The sequence below is a fragment of the Pseudopipra pipra genome, chromosome 11, assembly GCF_036250125.1.
Source record: "Pseudopipra pipra isolate bDixPip1 chromosome 11, bDixPip1.hap1, whole genome shotgun sequence".
In the NCBI taxonomy this organism is placed as follows: Eukaryota; Metazoa; Chordata; class Aves; order Passeriformes; family Pipridae; genus Pseudopipra; species Pseudopipra pipra.
The window spans coordinates 19,705,173-19,717,844 of record NC_087559.1 but is presented as its reverse complement, the minus strand read 5'-3'; the positions used below and the strand labels follow the sequence as shown (position 1 = coordinate 19,717,844).

At 56.7% G+C, this 12,672-nt stretch overlaps 2 protein-coding genes and 1 long non-coding RNA gene across 3 annotated transcripts in view; 1 reads left to right on the top strand and 2 right to left on the bottom strand.

The window, feature by feature from the left end:
* The window catches only part of LOC135420517 (uncharacterized), a 490,234-nt gene that overhangs the window by 247,658 nt on the left and 229,904 nt on the right, over positions 1 to 12,672 (top strand). The window lies entirely within an intron of this gene.
* On the bottom strand, positions 5,816 to 7,463 carry LOC135420508 (uncharacterized). The gene is made up of 5 exons (XR_010433559.1): positions 7,426 to 7,463; positions 7,081 to 7,255; positions 6,809 to 6,952; positions 6,242 to 6,505; positions 5,816 to 5,902 (listed from the first exon to the last, which is right to left on the bottom strand). It is a non-coding gene; the product is annotated as an uncharacterized LOC135420508 (long non-coding RNA).
* On the bottom strand, positions 7,675 to 11,737 carry LOC135420507 (G2/M phase-specific E3 ubiquitin-protein ligase-like). The gene is given in 12 exon segments (XM_064668065.1): positions 7,675 to 7,751; positions 8,039 to 8,140; positions 8,226 to 8,317; positions 8,415 to 9,540; positions 9,712 to 9,830; positions 9,960 to 10,073; positions 10,288 to 10,459; positions 10,462 to 10,643; positions 10,722 to 10,846; positions 11,003 to 11,104; positions 11,190 to 11,281; positions 11,378 to 11,737. Coding segments are annotated over 9 exon segments (2,025 nt in total). The 5' UTR covers positions 11,421 to 11,737; the 3' UTR covers positions 7,675 to 7,751; positions 8,039 to 8,140; positions 8,226 to 8,317; positions 8,415 to 8,464.

Here is a 12,672-nt window from a genome sequence, read left to right as displayed (position 1 = left end):
CCCTGCACTGAGGGGATCTCATCCCCCTGCACTGAGGGACCTCATCCCCCTACACTGAGGGATCTCATCCCCTGCACTGAGGGGATCTCATCCCCCTGCACTGAGGGGATCCCATCACCTTGCACTGAGGGGATCTCCTCATCATGCACTGAAGGGAATCTCCTCACCCTGCACTGAGGGGATCTCCTCCCCCTACACTGAGGGATCTCATCCCCCTGCACTGAGGGGATCTTGTCACCCCGCACTGAGGGGATCTCCTCACCCTGCACTGAGGGGGATCTCATCCCCCTGCACTGAGGGACCTCATCCCCCTGCACTGAGGGGATCTCCTCCCCCTGCACTGAGGGGATCTCATCCCCCTGCACTGAGGGACCTCATCCCCCTGCACTGAGGGGATCCAGTCACCCTACACTGAGGGATCTCATCCCTCTGCACTGAGGGGATCTCCTCATCATGCACTGAAGGGAATCTCCTCACCCTGCACTGAGGGGATCTCCTCCCCCTACACTGAGGGGATCTCATCCCCCTGCACTGAGGGGATCTTGTCACCCCGCACTGAGGGGATCTCCTCACCCTGCACTGAGGGGATCTCATCACCCTGCACTGAGGGGGATCTCATCCCCCTGCACTGAGGGGATCCCATCACCCTGCACTGAGGGGATCCCATCACCCTGCACTGAGGGATCTCATCCCCCTGCACTGAGGGGATCTCCTCCCCCTGCACTGAGGGGACCCCCCTGCTGAGGATGGGACACACCATGGCACATGGCCTCAACCGCTCCACACCAGCTTAGGATAAACACGATATTCTCTGCCCTCCTCGCTGGGAGGGAACGACGGAGAAATCCCTGGAAAGGATTCAAGAACCTTGCGGACACAGAACAGCAGCGCCCGGCGTGTGCAATAACCCCAGGAGCCACAAGATGTTGCTGCTGGAGCATAAAAAAGCCAAAACCGGCCAATGCCGGTTTTACTGCTTTGTGAGAACTGAAAATGAGAATTGAAAACGAGAACTGAAAATGAGAATTTCCTGCCCCTACGAGACAACGAGGCTGGAGAGGAACGGTTGTCCACGGGCTTTATGGTCACTGCTTTTACTCTACCACGTTATTCCATCCAGGAGTCCTGACCACCGCCTGCAGCCCTGCACAGTCCAGGAGCCAAGGCAAAGAGATGCTGTGAGGTTCTGGAGCATCTTTGGGAACACTGACATCACCCCTCAGGCTTCAGATGGAGTTACCCACCAGGTAAAAACCAAACCTGCCCTTCTGGGCTTGGAATTCCAAACTTCAGGAACCCAAGAACAAGCTTCCCCCCTTCCCTTATCCAGGTCATGTGCCTCCTACCCACCTCCTCCACCATTTATTCCATCACCAATAAACCACTTATTCCATCTATTTAAATAGGAATAAGCACATATTCCCCCATATATATTACATACATGTTACATCAGGGATGCTGAGGAAATTCATTTTGATTTGTTCTTTTCTACCGCTAAGGAAGGGGGCATGTTCAAAAACAAACTTGCAAAAATACGCCAAGGCATAATGGCACGTTTATGTCCTGGAGAGCAGAGAAGAATCAAAAGAAAAAAGTGGGGAAAGAAGTTTCAGGGATAAAATAAAGATGGACATTGCTGAGCACAAGAGGCAGGTGAAGAAATGAAAGCGAGGTAATACATGTTGACAGCTACTGGGATGTTTTGAGATTGGAAACAAGGATAAGGTGGCACTTGATGTGCCTCATGACAGTGAAATTATCCGAGTAGTAAAGGCTAAGATTGGCATGTCAGAGAGATAAGAACCCACCACCTGAGGGATAGACAAGCATATCTGGAGATAGGCTCAGAAAGAGGGAGACAGGATGATTCCTCTAACCGTCTTGATAAAGAAGCTGGAAAAATGGCAGCAGTGGCAAGGAAAGGCAGCAAAAGAGCTTGTAGGGATGGACAGCTCATGGGAGACCAAAGCAGAGACCACAAGTCTAAAACAGGCTTTCTTTCCTGGGGATAAGGGCTCTTGTTTGCTTTTTTCAGCCCTGCACTGAAACTGCCAGCCCGACTCCCAAAATTCCACACGGACAAAGATTCCTCCCAGACCAAAGGTGCCAGGACAGAGACCTCTGGCTGCCCATGGAGTGCCCAGGCTGGCCCAGCAACCCAAGGCTGAAACTCAAGGGTTACAGGCTACAGAGAGAAAAAAGGGTAAGTCAAAATATGGTGATGAAAAAACCCAGCAGGTGCTTTTCCTGTGGAAAACAGGAGATACACCCACAAACAAGGGCACCTTCCTGCACAACAACAGTGGTCACAACTACAACTGTCCCAAACTCCAAAAGGTAAACTGAGACTGACTGAACATCTCCACCTAACAAGAGGCATGGTATCACCTGGGGAAATGGGTCTGCAGATTCTATATAAGAATGCCTCAAACTGGTTTTAATTCTCAAGCATGAGAGGCATCCCTGAAGGAAGGAGCATCCTCTGGAAGAGATTCTGTGAGTGGTTACAGCAATGTTCTCCTAATAAGAACTCAAAACACATTATTCCTATCAATTGGAGAAAATATATTAAAATTCATGCTGCAGAAAGGGAGCAAGGACCCTTTGTTTATACCAATAATTTACGTAAGTGGAACCACACTGATATAAAACTTTTAAAGAGAGAACTGGCCTTTTATTTGGCACCTTTTTTTTGAGTTAGATTTTTATGGCTTGGCTAATTATTCTGCTTCCTATACTCCCCGAAGAATCCTGATTGGCTTCAAGTTAATTTGCTGAAAGCCTGAAATCTAGTAAAAATGTAATTTTACCCTTGCTAACAGCTGGAGAACCAAAATCAATTTCAGCAGCTTGCTGAGTAATGAAATTAGGGGGCTCACAAGTGACAGGAGCCTCACATGAGCGAGTTGAAGGGCAGTGCCATCACTTTCATTTAACCCCCTGATGCAGACACCCTTCAGACACTGCTCAGCAGGCAGCACATCATCCTGATCTTAAAGAAAATGCAATGGTAGATCAAAAAAAGCCTGGCATGAATTAAAATCTGAGCTAACACACAAAGGAAGATACTCCATGAGCTCTAAGCCCTGTGCCTGTACATCGCCTTCTGCACAGGTCACACCTACAACACCTGGGAGTAGGAAAGGGTCACTGGGAGAGTTAGTTGTACTCACCAGTGTCACCTGCTGATGGGAAGCTGCCAGAACTGAGTCAGCTGTTTTTAGAGCTGCTGTCTGCACTTCATTTTACCCAAATTATTGGAGGTGTTGGCCAGCCTGCACCATCACTACTCAGAGTTCAGCTCTTGTACATCCTCCGGAGGAGGCTCCAAAGGGATGCTGCAGGACACCTGACTCAAGTGGAACAACAGTCAGAATCACCTTCCAGCTATTACTGAGCTTCCCACTGCTGCTGACCTACCACCTCCACAAAGCTCAGGAGAAAAAGGCTGAATTTGTTACCAGCAGCTGCCACACAGTCTGAAGTCATGGGTTAGTCCTCAGTTACAGAGTGAAAATTAACCAGTGATGGAGACAGCTCTGTCTTTGTTCAGTGGGTTAAGAGCCATCTTTTAAAAAATCAGACCTAGATCCCTGATGTTGCTGCTACCAGGTACACATAATTCCTCTGAGAATGGGGAAGGCTGATATTTAAAACTGAAATCTCTATTTTGCAAAACTGAGTCAAGGGCTCTTTAGATGTGCGGCCTAGAGAGTTAACAAATGCCCTTGGATTGTTATTGTTGTTATTGTACTGCTTACCTGGCACCCCTCTTTCATCCAGAGGATCCTAAAGCCTTGGGGAGGATGAGCTGCATAGACTCTCAGCTGTTTGTGATGGGCAGATGGATGACAAACCTGGAGAGACCTGCAGGGCTGACAGAGGAACCTGCAGCTCACATGGAAGCAACCCTCTCATGTGCTTCTCCTTCACTGTATGGCCCTAGTTGTTTGGAAGGGCAGGAGAATACAAAAGATGTTGCCCTCAATGAAACCCCAAAACTGCATTTCTCTACCTCCTCCTCCTCTCTTGGACACAGGTTATGCACAGTCCCACGTGGCTCCGCTCGCTTTCCCAGTGTGTTGGGAATCAGAGCAGTGAGATGTGCCCAGTCAGAGGCAGAAACGCAGCTTGGGCTCAGCTCAGACAGGAGGAATTCATATTTTTAAGGGCAGATAGTTTAAAAACATCCCCCCTTGTTCTAATACTAAAAGATGACAGATTTAGATTAAATATTAGGAAGAAATTCCTCCCTTTGAAGGTGGTGAGGCCCTGGAACAGGTTTCCCAGAGAAGCTGTGGCTGCCCCATCCCTGGGAGTGTCCAAGGCCAGGTTGGACGGGGCTTGGAGCACCCTGGGCTGGTGGAAGGTGTCCCTGCCATGGGCAGGGATGGTCTTGGAATGAGACTGCCTGGAATGAGATGGTCTTTAAGGTCCCTTCCAACCCAGACCATTGTGGGACATTCTGCTCGTGCCCGAGCGCCGCCACTCCAGCGCCGACCGCGGCTGTTCCCAAAGCGCCGCCGTGTGCGGGGAGGGCGGGACGGCTCGGGGCGACTGAGTGCGGGGGCTGCCCCGGGCAGAGCTCCCCCTGCGATCCCAGCGCGCTCCCGGCGGGCACTTTGGAGCCAGGCAGCCATTCCTGCGGGCTCTTAGAGCGGGAAGCGGTCGCCGCTGGGTCACAGCGCACAGATGTGCCTGGGGGACGGGGCTGCCCCGGCAACACCGCCGTGCGCGGGCAGCGGGGCCGCCCTGAGGGGAACCCGCCATGGCACCGCTGGGGCCGCCCCGCACAGCCGGGCTGCGGCTGCCCACACCTGAGGGGAACCCGCCATGGCACCGCCGGGACCGCCCCGCACAGCCGGGCTGCGGCTGCCCACACCTGAGGGGAACCCGCCATGGCACCGCCGGGGCCGCCCCGCACAGCCGGGCTGCGGCTGCCCACACCTGAGGGGAACCCGCCATGGCACCGCCGGGGCCGCCCCGCACAGCCGGGCTGCGACTGCCCACACCTGAGGGGAACCCGCCATGGCACCGCCGGGGCGCTCCTGCCCCCGGGCCGCCGGCAGCAGGGACAGGACGGGGCTGCCGGCAGCAGGGACAGGACGGGGCTGCCGGCAGCAGGGACAGGACGGGGCTGCCGGCAGCAGGGACAGGACGGGGCTGCCGGCAGCAGGGACAGGACGGGGCTGCCAACACCCCGCCACTGCTTCCCTGCCCTCAGTGCATCAAGGCGGTGGCACCGCTGGATTGCAAAACATTCCAAACCTCTCCCTTGCAACACCAAGGGGAAACCATAGAATAGGAAGGAAAGGAAAGCTGTGCCAAAAGCCAAGGGGGAGGAAAGGGAAACCTGCACAAAGATACTACTGAGCCTTGGGCTTTGCAATAGCCTCCAATGTGTCAGGTGAAACATTAGGATGAAACAATCTACTAAACGCTGCGACATCGAAAGTGCCATTTGCATAATTTTGCAAATACACAAAAATATTTTAAAAAGCAGTCCTATACATTTATTGAAGGGATTTGACAAGTTGCTGACAGAACCGGTTTCACATCTGTGATGTTCTTCATGCTTCCTGGATGGGGGTGCATCTCCCAGCACTTGGGGCGGCCACACGGCTCCTGTCACGGCAACTTCTAGATTGGCTGCATTAGTTTGGAGTCTGACGTTGCTGGTTTTGCCTTTGGGATGTCCTCGATTCTTCCTGGCCGCTGTTGCACCTCTCAGCCCTTGGTGATCTCACGTGGCTCCTGTCACGATGACTTCTGGACTGGCTCTGTGTATTGGGGCTCTGATATTGCTGCCAGAAGTGGTTTCGCTTGCAGGATGTCTCTGTTTGTGCCCGGCTCTGGAGTCGCCTCCACTGCCTGCTCTGGGCTGTGTGCGGGGCAGTAGGAGCTGGGGGGAAAAGGGGTGGGTGAGCTGAGAAGTGCTGGGCCCTTCCCTGGTGGTGGCAAGGAGGGGACAGGAGGTACCTGTATGGTGGAATGAACTGGGTGAAACAGCCTCCCTGCTTGGCACAGGGCAGGTGGAAGCTCAGGTCACAGACTGTTTCCCAGCAGGAGATGGTGGCCCCGCTCTGGCCACAGATGCAGCAGCTCTGGAAAGAGCAGAGCAGCCCCATCAGCAGCAGCCTCAGGGCCTCCTCCTTGTCCCAGAGCTGGTTGGAAGGGCTGGGCTTTCTTGCTTGGGGTCTGGGCAGTGGCACAAATCTCCCTGCTCTTCTCAGGCTGTCACCTTCTGTGCTTCCCGGGAGACTACATCTTGGATATCCCTTGGGAGAAAGCCCTGGAATCCTACTTGATCATCATTGTGCAGAGGAAGGTGGCTGGCAAAACCTGTAGAAAAAAGGACACGCACTGATGAGGAGAGAGTGGCAGGGACTGCCTGTCAAAACATGAAGCAACTCACCCGGCAGAACTCGTGGAAAGAGAGCCCATTCATCTGGATTTTTTCTCCACACGTCCGGGTCAGCCTCTGATCGTCCACACAGCTGGCATGCTGGAGGGGAGAGAGATCATGGCACCTCTGCAGGGCTGGGGCAGCTTCCCTGCAGGATTGACCCCAAGGGCTGCTCTGTCCCTGCCTGGCTGGCTGAAGGGCAGGGCTGGAGGCCTTGGGGAGGACGGGACATTGTGGGCACGGGTGTCCCAGCAGGTGTCCCCTGCCCCAGCTGGGCCCTGCTTGCTGAGGAAAGGAGGGTCCCAGCCCCGGGATGCCTGGACAGCTCCTGCCTCTCCGTGCCACTGCTCCTGGCCCCGACAGCCCCTCTGCCAGGCTGAGGGAGGGGCACTTTGCTCTCACCTGGCTCCCTCCCTTCGGGTGCTCCTCCTCCCTGTCTGACGTGGGACGTGTCAGCGGTGGGTCCCTGTCTCACCGTCCCACTGGTGAGTGGAGCTCCCAGCACTGGGTGCTCTAACACGGCTCCTGTCACGGTGACTTCAGGATCTGCTGGATGAATTTGGGGTCTGACACTGCTGGTGGGAGCGGTTTCACCTGCAGTCAGGACTCCAACTGCTGGAGCAGCTGCTGTGCTCAGTTGCTGGGAAGCAGCTGTGGGATGACCCCAATGTTACCTGACTGTCAGGGCTGGAGCTGCTTGTCTTTTGTGAGAGGGATTTCAGAGTCTCCTCCGATGTTGCCTGTCAGTTTGTATGGAGTTTGCTCGTACTGGGGGTGATGGTCTCGTATTCCTTGAAGTTGTCAGAAGAGTCCTTCATGAGAGCAAAAGCTCTGGGTCTTAACTGGACGCTGTAAGGGGAGCAGGAGGGTCAAGGCTGCTCCAGGCTCTGGATAAGATAGGCCAGAGCAGTGTCTCCAGTCCTCCTGGAGCAGACAGGCTCTGCCAAGCCAACCCTGGACACCCCTTTCCAGGCCCAGGGGCACCAGGCCCAGGGTCAGCAGGGTGCTTTGCCTTTTACCTGTGCCCAGGACTGCACAGCCATCACATTCCCAGCTGCCCTCGGCAGCACAGGAGGAGCACAGGAGCAGTTCCCAGGGCCTGGAAAAGCAATCAGGTTCATGGAGGTGAGGACAAAGTGTCCAAAGCGTGGGATTATCTGACTGAGCTCTTCTCCTGGGTCCTTGTGCTTCTAGCCCTGCAGAGCCCTGGGGTGCACCTTTGGCAACTTACCCCTCCTCCTCTGCCTCCTGCCTGCCTCCTGGAAAAAGGCACTCGCTGGCATCGCAGTGCCTGTGTCTGTCTCCTAGCTGGGCAAATGCATTAAAGCCCTCCCATGTTGGTGGTCTGATGGGAAAAGGAAAAGTGATGAGCTCCCTCTGCCCTGGCATCGGGCAGGTGCAGGGTGTCCCTGCTCTTCCCGCTGTGCCATCCCAGCAGGCGATGGTGGCCCCGTTCTGGCCACAGATGCAGCAGCTCTGGAAAGAGCAGAGCAGCCCCATCAGCTGCAGCCTCAGGGCCTCCTCCTTGTCCCAGAGCTGGTTGGAAGGGCTGGGCTTTCTTGCTTGGGGTCTGGGCTAAGCTCCAGCAAACCTCGCCTGGCACAAATCTCCCTGCTCTTCTCAGGCTCTCACCTTCTGTGCAGCTCGGTTGACTGCATGTAGGATATCCCTTGGGAGAAAGCCCTGGAGTTGTACTTGATCATCATTGTGCAGAGGAAGGTGGCTGGCAAAAAACTGCAGGAAAATGAAACTCACTGATGAGCAGAGAGTGGCAGGGACTGCCTGTCAAAACATGGAGGGAGCCCAGAGAGCAACTCACCAGGCAGAACACGTGGAAACAGATCCCATGTTTCTGCATTTTCTCCCCACAGATGTCCGGGTCAGCCTCTGATTGTTGACAGAGCAGTCATGCTGGAGGGGAGAGAGACAATGGCCCCGGGCATGGCATCTGTACTGCCCGCCCCGACAGCCCCTCTGCCAGGCTGAGGGAGGGGCACTTTGCTCTCACCTGGCTCTCTCCCTTCCGGGCCTCCTCCTCCCTGTCTGACGTGGGACGTGTCAGTGGTGGGTCCGTGTCTCACCGTCCCACCGGTGAGTGCGCCTGGCAGTACTGGGTGCTCTAACACGGCTCCTGTCGTGGGGACTTCTGGATCTGCTGTATGAGTTTGGCGTCCGACGCTGCTGGCGGGAGTGCTGTTGTCTTTGGGAAGTCCTGGCTGCTGTCTCCCTTGAGTTTCGCCTCCCAGCACTCGGTGCTGGCGTGCGGTTCCTGTCAAGGGGACTTCTGGACCGGCCGGATGGATTTGGGGTCTGACGTTGCCGGCGGGAGCGGTTTCGCCTGCGGGATGTCCCTGATGCTTCCTGGCTGGGGATGCGGCTCCCAGCACTTGGTGCTCTCACACAGTTTCTGACACGGCGACTTCTGGACCGGCCGGATGCATTTGGGGTCTGATGTTGTTGGCGGGAGTGATTTTGTGTTCGGGATGTCCTTGATGTCTCCCGGCTGCGGCTGCTCCTCCCAGCACTGGGTGCTCTCCCCTGGCTCCTGTCGTGGCGACTTCTGGACCGGCCGGATGGATTTGGGGTCTCACGTTGCAGGCGGGAGCGGTTTCGCCTGCGGGATGTCCCCGATGGTCTCTGCCTGGGCCTGCGCCTCCCAGGACTTGGTGATGGCTCATGGGTCCTGTCCAGGGGACTTCTGGACCGAAAGTGTGGATTTTGGGCCCGATGTTGCTGGCGGGGGTGGTTTTGCCGGCGGTCAGGCCCCCGACTGCTGGAGCTGCTGCTGTCCTCGGTTTCTGTGAAGGTGCTCTGGGATGACCCCGATGTTACTTGACTCTCAGGGCTGGAGCTGCTCGTCTCCTGTGAGGGAGTTTGCAGAGGCTGCTCCCATGTTGTCTGTCGGTTGGTACGGCGGTGGCTGGTCTGTGGTGCTGAAGATCCAGGGGCTGGCACCTGGGCGCTGGTGCTGGGGCTGATGGTCTCCAGTGGTGCAGAACTGGGAGACAGCCCTGGTAGCACGAGGATGCCTGCGTTGGTGCTGGTGGTCTGGGGTTCCCTGGAGCCATCACAAGGCTCCAGTCCTGACTGCCTGGCCATGCTGACACCAGGAAGCCGGGAGTCAACTCGGGAGGCTGTGAGGGGAAGCAGGAATGTCAAGGCCACCCCAGACCTGGGGCAGGATAGGCCAGAGCAGTGTCTCCAGCCCTCCTGGAGCAGACAGGCTCCGCCAAACCCACCCTGAGCACCCACTGCCATGCCCAGGGGCACCAGGCCCAGGGTCAACAGGGTGCTTTGCCTCTTACATGTGCCCAGGCCAGCACAGCCATCACATTCCCAGCTGGTTATACTGCTCCTCAGGCCAGAGCAGTGTCTGTGGGTGCCCTCGGCAGCACAGGAGGAGCACAGGAGCAGTTCCCAGGGCCTGGGGAAGCAAACAGGTTCATGGAGGTGAGGACAAAGTCTCCAAAGCGTGGGAGTATCTGGCTGAGCTCTTCTGGGTCCTTCTGCTTCTAGCCCTGCAGAGCCCCAGGATGCAGCTTTGGCAACTTACCCCTGTCCCTCTGCCTCCTGCCTGCCTCCTGGAAAAAGGCACTCACTGGCATCACAGCGCCTGTGTCTGTCTCCCAGCTCATCAAATGCATTAAAGCCCTCCCATGTTGGTGGTCTGATGGGAAAAGGAAAACTGATGAGCTCCCTCTGCCCTGGCATCGGGCAGGTGCAGGGTGTCCCTGCTCTTCCCCCTGTGCCATTTCCAGCTCCTGCGGGAAGCTGAACCCGGGACTCACGGAACAGGGCAGGGCCAGGACTGCTGGGGCAGGCCCTGGCACGGCACAGCACTTGCACCCCCTGTGTTGTGAGCCAGGCAGAAGGACACCAACCTGAGGGGGATTCGGATCCCCATGGTGAGCAGATCCTTGCGAAATGCGTCATCATTTCTGCAGAGGGGGCACTGGAAGGAGGAATAACCAGCATGCAGAGCCTGTCCCTGCAGGAGAAACACAACAGCCAGAGTGAGGCCCTGGTGCTGCTGAGCCCCTGCTGTGCCCCCAGAGGTGACAGAACCACTCCTACTTGGATGCAGTCCCTGTGGAACCAGGCACTTTTGCAGGCTGGGCACACCATGGTGTTGAAGGTCTTTCTGTCCTCCACAGGCTCCATGCAGATGAGGCATTCGGTGCCCGGCTCTGGAGTCGCCTCCACTGCCTGCTCTGGCCTGTGTGCAGCGCAGTAGGCCCTGGGGGGAAAAAGGGGTGGGTGAGGTGAGAAGTGCTGGGCCCTTCCCTGGTGGTGGTAAGGAGGGGACAGGAGGTACCTGAATGGTCTGCAGAACTGGGTGACACAGCCTCCCTGCCTGGCACAGGGCAGGTGGAAGCTCACATCACAGTGTCTTCTACAGCAGTAAATGGTGGCCCCGATTTGGCCACAGATGCTGCAGCTCTGGAAAGAGCAGAGCAGCCCCATCAGCAGCAGCCTCAGGGCCTCCTCCTTATCCCAGAGCTGGTTGGAAGGGCTGGGTTTTCTTGCCTGGGGTCTAAGCTAAGCTCCAGCAAACCTCGCCTGGCACAAATCTCCCTGCTCTAGTCAGCCTCTTACCTGCTCTGCTGCCTGGGAGACTACATCTCGGATCTCCCATGAGTGAAGACACCAGAGTCCTCTTCGATGAATCGGGCGGTCAGGAAAGTTGTTGGCAAAATACTGCAGGAAAATGCCACTCACTGATGAGCAGAGAGTGGCAGGGACTGCCTGTCAAAAAGTGGAGGGAGCCCACAGAGCAACTCACCAGGCAGTTCTCGTGGGCACAGAACCCATGTATGAAGAGTTTTTCTCCGCAGATGTCCGAGTCAGCATCTGATTGCCGACACAGCAGGCATGCTGGAGGGGAGAGAGACAATGGCCCGGGCATGGCACCTGTACTGCCCGCCCTGACAGCCCCTCTGCCAGGCTGAGGGAGGGGCACTTTGCTCTCACCTGGCTCCCTCCCTCTGGGGGCCGCCTGCTCCCTGTGTGACATGATGACTGTCAGTGGTGGGTCTCTATCCTTGGAACACCGAGGTCTCCTTCAGGTGCTCCTCCACTGGTTCTGAGGCAGATGTGAGACGAGTCTGCAACACAGGGCCAGAGCCCTGAGGCGTAGAGCCCCCTGACTCGCTGGTCAGCCCTGTGTGAGCCTGGTCTCTCTCTGCTGTCTCTTCCTGTCGTCTGGTTGAGGAACACCGAGGTCTCCTCCAGGTGCTCCTACACTCTCTGTGCAAAAGAAGCGAGAGGCGTTTGCAAAAGGGGGGCTGTCCCTCCTCTTCCTTCTCCTCTCGTGATCAGGTAACACTGACACTGGGCCTGAGCCCAGAGTCCCGTTTTTGTGCCCTTGACCTCACGGGTCACAGTGGCCACTGTGACATCAGCATCATGCACCTGAAATACGGGCAGGGATGGCCCCAGCCCACCCCCCCCACTGTGAGGCAGCCCCTTGGTAACCGAGGTTCCGAGGCGGGTCCCGAGCCCTCGGTAAGCACAGAGCCGGGGCGGCTGCTGCTGCAGCAAGCGCAGGGTCAAATGCCAGGCCCTGGGGCAGCCACCGAGGACTCTTGGGCAGCCACTGTTGCACAAAAAGTGCTGTTCAGGCAGTGCCACTCCAGGGCTCCGGCCCTGGCCAAGGCAGATCTCTGCTCCTGCCCCTGGCCCAGGGAACACTGCCAGCACATCAGGGATGCTGATTCCCCAGCAGAGGTGCCTGAGGACTGCAGGAAAGCTGACATCACTCCAGTCTTCAAAAAGGGCAGCAAGATGGACCCAGGAAATGATGGGCCCATCAGTGTCACCTCCATCCCCAGAAAGGGGACAGAACAGCTCATGCTGCATGTCATCTCTAAGCCTGTGGAATAAAAGGAAGGGGAAATCATGCTTGACCAGTCTCCTAGCCTTCTCTGCTGGAGTGACTGGCTGGGTACATGAGGGGAGAGCAGTGCCTGTTGTCTGCCATGACTTCAGCAAGGCTTTTCACCCTGCCTCCCAGAACACCCTCCCAGGCAGCTCAGCAAGTGTGGCTTAGATGAGTGGACACTGAGGGGGTTGAGACCTGGCTGAATGGCAGAGCTCAGAGGGTTGCGAGCGCGGCGCTCAGTGCTGGGGCCAGCCTCGTTTGAGCGGTTGCCCGGTGACCTGGCAGAAGGGACGGAGAGCACCCTCAGCACGTTTGCTGATGATATGGACTGGGAGGAGTGGCTGAGGCACCACAAGGCTCTGCTGCCGTCCAGCGAGTCCTGGGC